At 42.3% G+C, this 13,638-nt stretch overlaps 1 protein-coding gene across 1 annotated transcript in view; it reads right to left on the bottom strand.

Moving 5' to 3' along the window:
- Positions 1-13,362, bottom strand: part of ppp2r2a (protein phosphatase 2 regulatory subunit Balpha) — a 54,023-nt gene extending 40,661 nt beyond the window's left edge. The window contains exons 1-2 of the mRNA XM_033013769.1: positions 13,154-13,362; positions 12,617-12,694 (exon numbers count right to left, since the gene is read on the bottom strand). Coding sequence (XP_032869660.1) covers positions 12,617-12,694; positions 13,154-13,160 — 85 coding nt within the window. The 5' untranslated portion in view covers positions 13,161-13,362. The remainder of the gene's footprint in view (positions 1-12,616; positions 12,695-13,153) is intronic.
- Positions 13,363-13,638: the final 276 nt, after the last annotated feature.

The raw sequence follows: 13,638 nt of genomic DNA on the forward strand, positions 1-13,638 counted from the left end.
TGTTGATTGCCCAGGTCAAAATCCAGACATGAACAAACACTATTATTGATGCATCATCAACTCAATGAATCTATCGAGGAAGAACACTTCAAGGGGAAGTAGGAATATAGAATGAGCATAACCTTCCTAAATCCATCTTACGAATGATGTCAACTTGACAGGTACTCAATGCAACTTTGGCCTATGTATGTATGAGTGTATATCAATGTTGTTACCAACTCTAGTATGACAGAAGAAAAACACTGACATGGAAATGGGACTATCTTAGATTGGGCACCTTGGTCAACAAGGACAAGTTGGGTCGAAAGGGCCCATTTCCATGCTGTATGACTTTATGACATAATTTAAACTCTTCACCACTAATTTCTCACTACGCTTTTCATTAGCTCATGGGTTCTTTACATCTCCTTATGAAACAGATTTTGCAGAACAAGATCTGTGGGCGTCTCATTCACTTTTCTTTACAGCGGCAGCTCACGTGGGAAATAAGCTGTTCACATTCTCTTTTGCACTTTGCCTAAATTCCTGTAGCAACATGCCAAAAGATCAACAACACTGAAAAGCAAGCACTGGGTAGGAAAACGACATTCCACATTACAAGGTGCGGATTGCAGGTCTAGGGGCAATGAGCAATTGGCAACACTGTGCTAAAAGGTTTTTGCATTTGCCTATTTTAGGTAACACTTGACACATTTCCTGCAAGGGAGTCCACAAGAATATTATTTCAGCTCCTCAGCCAGAAGACTGTAATACCCAAACTACTCAACTTATCTGATCTCCCTGTTGTCCAGCATTTCAACTCCCCCCCCCCCCCCCCCATTTCCAAACTGACCTTTCTGTCTTGTGAAGCCCAACGCAAATTGGAGGAACAGCACCTCATACTGCACTTGGGTAGTTTACACCCCAGCGGTATGAACATTGACTTCTCTAACTTCAGATAGCCCTTGCTGTCTCTCTCCTTCCCCTTCCCAGTTCTCCCACTAGTCTGAAGAAGGCTCTCGACCTGAAACGTCACCCATTCCTTCTCTCCATAGATGCTGCCTCACCTTCTTTTGTGTCTACACCCAAACTACTGATCCACAATCAGGCAATGCAAGCATAGTACTAAATCTGGGCTTTGTGGCCTCAATCTCTCACTGAGCATGACATGTGCCTACCATGCTAAATACCGGAAATTCTCCATAAATTCTCCAACTGAAACCACATTCACAGTGCTGCCCCAACACTGGATACTACAGCTACACATTTCAATGCAAGACAACCAGTGACAAAGATGACAGCGTGCAACTACAGACAGAATTATTGACATCAAAACAGCTTGTGGTCAATGCTATTTCAGTAAGCAGCTGCTGAACAATCAGAGTGGGGATAGAAAGATAGATGTCCTTGCTTTACATCTGGCCCACCCAATCCATTTCCTGGTCTTCCAATTATCAAACTAAACCAATAGCTCAATTCGTGCATCATACTCTTCTGTTACGGGTTTCTACCCCCATTCCAAATACCAATAACTCAGGCACCAATAGAGTCCGGCTGCTCAGTCCACATCACAACATGCATTGCTCCTTTAACTCCAAAGCATAAAGCCTTCCAGGGCTGAATGTCAGTAGGGATGACATGGCACCCAAATCATATCCTAGTTTCACCCAAACTCTATACAGGTCATTGGATAGTGAACATGAGTAAACATTTATAGGACAGCACAGGCCCTTTGGCCCACCATGGTTGTGCCAGTCATCATTCCATGTCAGCTAATCCCATATGCATCCCCCTTTCCCCATCGGGACTCGCTCCAATTTCTCTAATCCCCCTCCTCCTATATCCCTTCATTTGCTTCACAAATAGCAACTTTTCAATGTCTGTCTCGCACCTTCCACTCTAATCCCCATCCATCTGCCTACCAAAACGCTCCCTTGCTCATGTCCACGAGTATTACCTCAAGAGTCAAGTGTGTTTTATTGTCATGATAGAACAATGAAATTCTTACCTCTGCAGCACAACAGAATGTAAACATAGTACACTGTAAACAGTATAAAGAGAAAAAAAAGTTCAGTGTGTATATTTACACACTCACTGTGTGTGTGTGTGTGTGTGTGTGTGTGTGTGTGTGTGTGTGTGTGTGTGTGTGTGTGTGTGTGTGTGAGCTTGTATGTGTATGTATGTATGTGTATGTATGTACCTGTGAGCATGTATATGTATACATACTGAACTTTTTCCCCCTCTTTTGTACTTCTATTTATGCCTCACATAATCTTGTATAACCAAAACAGATTACTTGATTCTAAACCAAAGGTCAATTACCCAAAGAGAAACTTGGACAAAATCGTTCATTCACCCATGGGCCTTACTGGTCTGCATTGTTAAACCCCACCCTGCAATTAACACACGAGGTACTGATGAAGCCAGTCATCAGAGACTTGTCAGAGCATGCATTTAAACTCCAATTAAAACGATCTTGTAAAGTTTTACTGACAAGCTTGTGTGCATTCTTTAGTCCTGGTCTACACCCATACACCAATGTGATATTTCACCCACTTTCTGTAATGTAGTGTAAATTTTTAACTTTGGAAAATGCGAAGATCAACATTTCAAACATCCTATAGTAATAATGGCAAGAGTAAAAATTACTTCAAAAGTTCTCACACTGACTGCAGGGCTAAAGTAAGCCCTTGTTTTTAGGGACCACTATAACAGATTTCTGTTATATTGAACGGATCACCACAAGGACGGACTACCGACGCCACCCTTGGGCTGCATCATCTACCTGGTCAGGCTGCCCCCCCCCCCCCCCCCCCCACCCACACTGCCCTACCCAGTCGCTTCCAGGCTGGGCTGCCGACACCAACCCTGGCAACACCATTGCCAGCCCACACAGCTTCCTCGGCTTGCATTACTGTATTGAGTCCATGGAACTTTGTGAGTTAGGGCAGATAAAGCTTTGCTTTAATGTTTCAGCTGGAAAAAGACACCTCTGTCAGTGCAGTTCTTCTCCCAGTCCCACAACAGAATTAAAGTCAATTCACCAATTGCCCATTTGAATGAATGATTTAATGGTAGGACACAAAACTGAAAGTCTAATAAAAATAGTAAGCACTCAGTAGGTTAGGCAACCTGTGGAAAGAGAATATACAGTACAGTGCATGAACAGGTTTTTCAACCCACAATGTCTACGGTGATGACAATTTCAACTAAGCCCATCTGCCTATATATGGTCTATGTCTCTCCATTTCCTGGCTGTTCACATGCCTGTCTAAATGTCTCTTATACATTATTAGCCCCATCGCCTTCTCATCAGTGCATTCCAGTCACCTATTACTCGCTGAATAAAAACGTGCCTTGTAAATCTCCTTTAAACTCTCCCTCTCTTACCTGAAGCCTATGCCCTTGAGTGTTTGACATTTAATCACAGCAACCCCCTTAGATTCGCTCTTGTATGTGAATGCTAAAAACACAGAACATATTGCAGCATGCCTACGCAGACACATTTCCTTAAATCCGGTAATATGATTCTGTGCAAGAACTGGCAACTCTAATCATCAGTCCTGACTAACCCTTAGCTTTGATATACTGAAGGGTCCCAACCATCTGCCCATTCCCTCCACAGATCCTGCCTGGTCTGCTGAGTTTCTCCAGCACTTCATGTTTAGATTGTATATACTGTTCAATGCTAATATTTAAACATATTCCACAACTTATGAAATACAACCTCTTCTGTAAAATTTGGTCTGCCAAATGTTTTAATATTCTCTGGGCAAAGGGGATGTATTTCAGGAAAGGATTCCTTGTGTGCTCTTCTGTTGTTTCACAATAGGGAACAGCACCTCTCACCTACTGTAGTTCTACCCTATCCTTAGGAGTAAGAAGGTCCTACTGCAGGTAGACACAAAATGCTGGAGTACATCAGCAGAATAGGCAGCATCTCTGGAGAGAATGAATGGGTGACGTTTCAGGTCTCGACCCTTCTTCAGATCAGTCTCGACCCGAAACGTCGGCCATTCTTTCTCTCCAGAGATGCTGCCTGTCCTACTGAGTTACTCCAGCATTTCATGTCTACCTTCGATTTAAACCAGCATCTGCAGTTCCTTCCTATTTTTAGAATTCCCTTGATTTCTTTAGCCCCAAGGGCTACATAATAGCAATAATGTACTGATTTTAGATGATCAGCCTTGATTATATTGAATGGTGGTGCTGGCTCGAAGGGCTTTACTTCTTCTACTTTTCTGTTTCTATCTTATCTTAGTAGGAAGCAACAACAGTTAGACTCTGAAGATAGACTCAGCGGAGTAACTCAGCGGGTCAGAGAAGAGGAACAGCAAAATAAATTCTAATAACAAGATGTAGCACCAGAGGTAATGCTACCCAAACCACTCTTGAGTTTAAGAATAAGGGGTAGGCCAGTAAGGACTGAGATGAGGTCCTACTGCCGTTGTACAGGGCCCTGGTGAGACCGCACCTGGAGTATTTATGTGCAATTTTGGTCTTCTAATTTGAGGAAGGACATTATTGCTATTGAGGAAGTAAGTACAGCGTAGGTTCACCAGGTTAAGTCCCAGGATGGCGGGACTGATATATGATGAAAGAATGGGTTGACTGGGCTTGTATTCACTGGAATTTAGGATGAGAGGAAATCTTATAGAAACATTAAACATTCTTAAAGGAGTGGACAGGCTAGATGCAGGAAAAATAATTCCGATGTTGAGGGAGTCCAGAACCAGGGGTCACAGTTTAAGAATAAGGGGTAGGCCAGTAAGGACTGAGATGAGGAAAAAAGTTTCTACCCAGAGAGTTGTGAATCTGTGGAATTCTCTGCCACAGAAGGTAGTGGAGACCAATTCACTGGATGTTTTCAAGGGAGAGTTAGATGTATGTAGCCCTTGGGGCTAAAGAAATCAAGGGATATGGGGGAAAAAGCAGGAACGGGGTACTGATTTTAGATGATCAGCCTTGATTATATTGAATGGTGGTGCTGGCTCGAAGGGCTTTACTTCATCTACTTTTCTGTTTCTATCTTATCTTAGTAGGAAGCAACAACAGATAGACTCTGAAGATAGACTCAGCGGAGTAACTCAGCGGGTCAAAGAAGAGGAACAGCAAAATAAATTCTAATAACAAGATGTAGCACCAGAGGTAATGCTACCCAAACCACTCTTGAGATCATGTCTTACCCCCAGTTCGCATTGGAATTGGGCCTCTAACAAAAATATTTTGTTTAAATTCATGGTTCTGGACTTGGCAGCTCGGGAGTATGAAAGAATACAACTTGCAACTTGCAAGTCACAAGCACCAGGGGATGGGTTGTGTTGTATAGCATTAACTTGCTGAATCTAGTTATTTTTGAGGTGTTACAAATCGGGGAATAGACAGAGGCAAAATAATGGTTGATAAACTCATGTGTTGAGAATGGTCAGTTTTAAGGATGAAATTTTAATTTTGCGCCAGTCTGTCCCCCGATTTGCAACACCTCAAAAATAACTAGATTCTGCAAGTTAATGCTATACAACACAACCCATCCCCTGGTGCTTGTGACTTGCTGTGCAGGGCAACTTGCACTCTCTCATACACCCGAGTGTGTGTTGGCAGCAGCTTTCTATGGCAGGTTCAATCATCTTAAACTGGTGCAAAGGGGAGGACCATGACGAAGCAGGCACCCTGGTCCTCCAAGTGGAGAGTTAGCCAGAAAGGCTAAAATGTTACGGAAAGACGGGTAATATCAACTGGACTGCACGAGTGGGCTTTCTTATCGTAAACAAATGGGCGGAAGAGCGTCACTGACCTAAATACCAGAAGTAACATGGATCGTAAGGAAGCAAACCGATCACGAGTTTAACTCTACCCAAGAAAAACTGTGAAACCAATAAGCACGCTCAATTTATGTTGCACCAGAAACTAAGTGATAGTGAAAACTGGTGATCGGGTAAGTATTGGCTGAATATGGAATCACGAGGAAAAGGAACCTGCCACTACTATCTCATTTGAACATGCAGCTCTACCCCCACAGTTCTAAACCTGGCAGTGTCAGAACCATGTGAGCCCATCAGAGCAGTATTTGATCAAAAGGATAGTCTGGAACTTTCACCATCACATCCAATCTTCATGTCCACCACTTTGCTCACAATTTTTTTTTACAAATACATAATAAAATGTTTACAAAATAAATATCCAACTATATCTCTCCATTATTCCAGGGACAGGTTATTAATCCCACGACTTTAAAAAAAATCCAAATATTCAGGGTTGGGTCACAGGGATGACACATCTGCTGATGCACTATGCCTTATTCCATCACGCAATTCATACATTTTTTCAAAATTAAGGCACTCCTCAGCCAGGGTGTTATGTCAATATCCTACAAGTGATGAAACTGCTCAGAAAATACTTTTTTTTTTGCAAATTCTGTAAGTACAGGTAATCTTAGCATTACCTCATTGCATAAGACTCCATAGAACAGAAGAAACTGGACCAGTTGTGGAACCAGATCAGAAATAGTGACACACCTCTGTACGATTCTCACACTGAAATTGAGTCACCGCAAGATGCAGATCTGATGTTCAATTCCTGGCGTATACTCAGCTGGTACAGTGGACAGGGGGCTTCTCTGACTTTCAGATTGGGAATGGGTGACGGAGTTAAAGTGCTTTATACTCCTATAATGGTTTCTTGCAGTGGAATAGACATGGAAATATTAGATTCATGTTCATTGCTGAGAGTTTGGAAGATTGTGATTGCAATAGCTTATTGAATGAATGAGCAAATGCAACCCATTATGAAGTAACAGATGTACGTGTGCAATATTGTGTGCCTCCTTCGCCCAGAAGTAACAGTAGCCAAATACCAAACTGGCTGAAAAATAATCCCAATCTCAAGGCAGATTCAATGCGGAAGGTTCCTAGTCTGAACAGCTCTGCTGTGTATTATACTTAATTACTTGGACAGTTAAATATCTTCCACATCCCCCCCAAAACACAAGTGATTTGGACAGGTCCTCAAGTACTATCCTTAAGTAACAAGTTAAAAATGTTTACAGCTGTACTACCGCTGAACCCATGAAGGTATTTTGGGAACCTATGTAGAGAACGTCTTGAGTACAAAAAGAATAGTGGTTGGTCACTTAAATGCCCTTGCTCTGCCAATAGGGATTTCCAAAGCAATGTTATCAACTGAGATTTAGTTTGCAGTAATGATTTGCAATACAGAATGTCAGCAACAGAATAATAACCATTAGCTTTCCAAAGATCAAAAATCATCCTGAAGATCCAACTGGTCTAGAAGATCAGAACATATAACTATATTGGATAAATTCTATTCCTCATGATCATTGAGTCTGACACAGTGGCCCATCTAGTAGAGCTGCTATGTGATGACAGCATGGATTTCCTCCAAGTGTTCCACTCTCCTCCCACATCCCAAAGAAGAGCAGAGTGGACAGTTAATCAATCATCTTAAATGGCTCTTGATGCATCGTTTTAAATAGCTCAGAGTATGTGGTTGTGTGGTAGAATCTGGGAAAGAATTGATGAGGGTTTGGAGGGAAGAAAAAATGAGATCAGTGTAAGCGGGTGCTCGATAGCTGGCATGCAGCTGGTGGGCCAAATGGCTCATCTCTGTGCCCCAAGGTAGACAAAAATGCTGGAGAAACTCAGCAGGTGAGGCAGCATCTATGGAGTGAAGGAATAGGTGACATTTCGGGTCGAGATCCTTCTTCAGTACTTAAACATCTCTGTGCTCTATGTCTCCTTGGCAATAAATAAACATTTCTGAGTTTTAATGCAATCCGTGACAATACAACTTAGCACTACCTTAACAAATCTTAAATGCAAGTCCTTTACATTACAGCAAAATCAAAATGGCTTAGCAAGACTATTGGTTCAGGATAAGCAATGAAACGCCTTTGCCATGATGCTTGAACGTAGAAGATAGAACAGCACTGCACAAGAACAGGCCCTTGGGCTCACAATGTTTGTGCCGAACATAATGCCAAGAGCATCTCTTATCTACTTGCGCATGCATCCCATGAAATAGAAAATAATTAATGGAGTTACAAATTTTCTTCTGCAAAAAACAGGATGGTTTTAAAGAACTCCTTGATTATCTACAGTTAGTTGCAACGGGAGATTGCCATTGCTGTATCAAAACCTTCACTTCAAAATTGAAATCCAGATAAATAGGAAAACAGCAAGATGTCGATTCCCACCAATCACCTTGGTCAACTTCTCTAGTGCATTGTGCAACTGCCTCAGGGCAATGTGACAGAAGTCTTTGATGAGTAGTTTGAACACATACATTGAGGGAGCAACTAAGTGGTTGAACAATTCTTTCATATGTACACAGCAGACAAAATTCTCCTCAATCCAAAACCCTTGCAGATTGAGTGTGCCTATTCTCCCCCACTTCAGCCACTAGTGATTTAGTTCATGTGTCAAGGTAACATTGTTAGACATATTCCACTGCAGGATCTACCAATACTGAACCGGAGGGCTTATATTCAGAATAGAAGAAATTTAAATTAGCAAACCATATCCAATAAAGATTACTCCGATGCTATCAAGGGCTGACAGCTTGAACCTGACTATTTGCCTTTCTCAACCCAAGCCACCAGCAACATACCCGTGACTGAGTAATTTGACCCAAATGCCGAGCATCATACCGAGACAATTTTAATTTGGAAGATTTAATTAAGATGCAAGGTATTGTCCCAGCTTCATTCTTCATTGGGCTTTGCTGTTAAATTGTTGACAAAGATATTGATAGCATTGCTTGAAGCAAGTGGAACCACTTCAGGCAGCACAGCAGATAGAGCTGCAGAGTCTCAGCGTCAGAGACCCAGGTTCAACCCTGACCTCGGGTGCTGTCTGTGTGGAGTTTGCCCATTCTCTCCCTATGACCGAGTGCTCCAATTTCTTTGCACATCCCAATAACTTGCAGGTTTCTGGGTTACTTGGCCATTGCAAAATGCCCATAGTGCATAGGGAGTGGATGAGAAAGTGGGAAAAGATTGAATCAGTGAGCATGAGATTGATAGTCGCTGTGGGCCAAAGGGCATGTTTCCATGCTGCATCCCCAAGTTAAACAACTCTACATTGACCGACACAATTACAGGAGTAACTCAGAGGGTCAGGCAGCATCTCTGGAGAAAATGGATAGGTGACATTTTGGATCGGGACCCTTCTTCAGACTGTACTGTACTTCAGACTTCTATTTGCTTGGCTTTCATGAAACTGAGTGGTACCTTGCCCATGTAATCGATTCCCCACCATGTTTAAACTACTAAACAATAAGAGGTGAACGTTCCTATTTCTTCAACTGGAAAGAGCATTCGCGTCGGCCTTGTTTCCACCAATCTTTCCACCACCACAGACAAGAAGCGACAAGACAGACACCATTGTATGCAGATGCCGAGAAGTGTGTTCAGCTCTGGCTGAACAACTTCTAATCTTGTGTGTGGACTCGATAAGAAGATCAGCCATGATCACAATGAATGGCAGTGCAGGCTCGAAGGGCCAAATTGCCTCCTCCTGCACCTATTTTCTATGGGTTTCCAACAGATTCCCTCATCTTGTGGAAAATCATTCTATCTGGCTAAAAATCATTCTATCTGGCTAAAAATCATTCTATCAGACTAAAAAAATGGAAGACTACCACTGCCATGAAATCCAGGGTCAGATTAGGTAGCTAGGTATGCACCACCAAATCAAAACTAGTGCAATATAACTACTCACTACTGGTACTCATTCATATTCTCTTATCTAAACAGGTATTTAAAGAGATGAACACTCCCAGCAACACTTTGTCCTGGGATATTTCATCTAATCTCTTAAACATCAATAAAGATTGCTTTGCAGATCAAAGTGCAAGGCCTGCAAAGAAAAGGCCCGCCACTACTTGCACACTTTTACACTTCACATCACAATAAAGTGCACAGATCTGTGGGTGAAGTTGTACACGTGCTGTACACTCCTTACAAAACCAGAACAAACATACAAAACTAATTTAAAACTGTCATGTTTCATGTGGAAATGGACATACAGGCTTTTTGCTAGTAATGGGCTGACAAGAAGCAATCAATTTAAATATTGCAAAACACTAGGTTATACTGATTTGCTACATTCTTTCCAAATGCAGTCCAAATATATCTCAAAGAGATTATGAAAAATCAATGGCTAAATGTTCTTAGAAAGGTTAATAAAAGCAGATTTAGAAATTGACTCAAGAAACAGCTACTTGTATTTTTAATTTAAATTATGTTTTTGCACTGACGTCTTGTTATTTTGCAGTCTTCTTTTAGAACTTGCGCAATTAATGTATAATCTGTTTTGTGCGTTTATCGGAGTCTGTGCCCACGATGCCGCTGCAAGCATGATTTTCATTGTACCTGTACCTCACTGTGGGCACATGACAATAAACTCACTTGAGATGCACAGGTCATTAAACAAAGACCCCTTCTTCCAAATGAACTCAAAATCTGGCCCTAGAATCAAGTGGCACACTGGAATAGTGGAAAGCACACACGGCCCAATGAAATGATAGAATGTCTCGTAACCGGCAGCATAATGCATTAGTTTAGTTTATTTCTGTCATGTGTACCGAGGTACAGTGAAAAGCCTTTTTGTAGCGTGCTATCCAGTCAGCAAAAAGATTGACCAGAAACATCAGCGTACCGGAAATTCGGCAACTCATCAATTTCCAAAGACGCACATAAGAAAACACCCATTCGGGATGCATCATAGCTTAGTTTGATATGGCAACTGTTCTGCCCAAGACAGCAAGAAATTGCAGGGTTATGGACAAAACTCAATCCATCACATGAAAGAGCCTCATCCTCCTCTTCCCTCGCACCAACTCCATCTACAATGCACACTGCCTCAGGAAACCTCAGGACCGCTCACACCCCAGACATTCACTCTTCTCTTCCATTTTGCAGAAGATACCAAAGCTTGAAAGCATGTACCACCAAATTCAAGAACAGCTTCTTCCCCACTGCTTACGGACTTCTCGTATATTAAGGATGTATTCTTGATCTCTCAATGTACCTAGTCGCTGCACTTGCAGTTTTTTAATGATGCACTTTCTCTGTAGTTGTAACACTACATTCTGCGTGCTGTTTCCCCATTTCTTTTTGCACTAGCTATTACTCTTATGCATGCTCTCATTGCACGCATGCATGGTATGACTTAGCAGAATAACATGCAAAGTCTTCACTGTATCTCGGTGCACATAATAACCAATACCAACTTTATAGGCACTACCTGGCATGGGCAGAGTACAAGCTTAGGGTTGTAGCGAAAATAAATCAAAACACCTGTTTCCTGGTACAAGTAACATGGACAATCCAGCTATGCTATTTACCTAAGATAGACACAAAAAGCTGAAGTAACTCAGTGGGACAGGCAGAGAGAAGGAATGGGTGACCCTGCTTCAGATTTACCTCCTCGCTGTCAAGATTCAAAGTTTTTCACAACTTTGCACTTTTCCACCAAAACTCAGAGTAGTAAATATGCTCAGAATACAAAATTCAAAGTCAGGAGACCATCAAATACACCAATAAACTCCATGAGTTTAAGAGAGCACTGTACTCACAGGAAACATATTTCAACAATCTTTTATCCTCAGCCTAAAATCTGCAACTGCTCTAACATGCATACTCTAGCTTGTTTCTTCAACATTACTCTTTATTCATTTCAAATTCCATTCAAATCAAAGACAAATCTGTCACCAGTTCTTCATTATGTTTCGTAAGATACAATAACATTGTCCTAGTTTGGAAGGTAATATCCAAAAAAAGTCTGAAGGATCTCAACCTGGAAATATCATCTGACCATTCCCTCCCTAAATGCTGCCTGAGTTCCTCAGCAATTTGTGTTTTGATCCAGAAATGTGCAAATGTGATCACTCTCATTTTTATCAAAATACAATTTACTGAAATCAGTACGACACTGCCTGGTATGTTCAGAATTGAAAGAATTCTACTATTCAATTACTGATAAGTAAAACGTGTTTACCCACCAAGGTAATCATAAAAATGATACAATAATCAGCAGGAATAACTTCCCCGAATCAATATGTTTTTGTCATACAGCACAAATGAAAGTAATAATATATTATTTCAATTAATTCAACCTATGCAATAAAGAATTGCAAACTGTGTGTGCACAGCAAGGAGTGCCAGAGTACCCACAGAATATCTCACAAAATCAACTTCTTCAGCTAAAAGCCTACCGCATCTTTCAACTACAAACAAATCTCAAACACTTGGAGAATAAGCATTTGCTTTTGCATTAATATATTTTATCTGCACCTTAATATCCAGAATATACATACTCAAATGTTCCTTATATTACTTCCTTCCAATTGCAAACTAGCATTTGTGCATATATAAAATTCACATATGCACACTCAGATTCAAGACCTTGTTCACATCCATCTTACTTTCCAAGTAATTCATACAGTGCATCTTGTTTACTCTCCCAGACCACTCATCATCACTGACACTAGGAGGGAAAGAAACTGCAATAGATGCTCCATCCATTCAACAAGGAAAAAAAAAATCTGAGAAAAAGCATGAGATATGGGAGGCCAGAAAATAAAAACTGTAGGGAAATGCAAATTTGAATTGCTTTACCTTCTGCAACATCATCGTCTATTGCTCCCTTCACCTGCGAGAAACACCACTGAATGTCATTGCCACCACTTCCAACACCTGAATGAATGGAGAAAATTAAAATTAATATACAGTGGCATATTAGTAGAAAGAAAAACAAGCATGATAGATGCTGGGGTGGGGTTGGGTGGGTGGAAGGAAGGAACATTCACAGGGAATTCACATCCTCCAGCCTTGCATTGGTTTAGATTTATTATTAGCTGCAAGGTATGAAATTAAATTACAATTAAATCAATTTGCTGTTTTGTTTTTTTGTGTGTGTGGGGGGGGGGGTGGGGGAAGAGACTAGCAATTGTAGATTGAGGTTCGTTCCACCCTTGTTTCCCAGCCCTTTGGGTTACAGTGGTCAGTCTGCAGGCCTGAAGTGAGGTGACAGAGGGGGGGGAAATGGGCTCGGGTTTGAAGGTGAAGCGGGGCGAGGGGGTGGGATGGAGAGGCAGGGAGGCAGGAGGGGGACAGAGAGAGAGAGGGAGATAGATTTCACGCTTCGCTTCTCACCTGCCATGGTGGAATCGGCTGGAAATGGAGGTACCCGGTGTTAGCGCGGTGCCCGGGGATGCGGCCGAGGCCCGTGGCGAACACGCCGGGCTGGACAGGGCGGAGGATGGCGGCGGATTGCGTTCCCCGATGGCGCTGCTGTTCGCCTCTTCCCCCGCTCGCTGAGCCCGCGGCCGCCGGACGGACACCCCCCCCCCCCCCCCTTCAAAATGGCGGCCCGCCCGCCCCGGCCGTCTTACGATGACGTCACCCCCGCCGGGCGGGCGGGGCTGGAGCAGGAGCAGGAGCAGAGGGGCGGGGCTACCGTGTACCCACCACCAAAGATTATAGAGATTATATGACTCCAGCATCTTTCACATCACCAAAGTCGGGCTAACTCGTCTGTAATTCCCCGTTTTCTCGCTCGCTCCTTTCTTGAAAAGTGGGATAGCATTAGCTATCCTCCAATCCACAAGAACTGATCCTAAATCTATTGATCGTTGGAA

The sequence above is a fragment of the Amblyraja radiata genome, chromosome 39, assembly GCF_010909765.2.
Source record: "Amblyraja radiata isolate CabotCenter1 chromosome 39, sAmbRad1.1.pri, whole genome shotgun sequence".
Lineage (NCBI taxonomy): Eukaryota > Metazoa > Chordata > Chondrichthyes > Rajiformes > Rajidae > Amblyraja > Amblyraja radiata.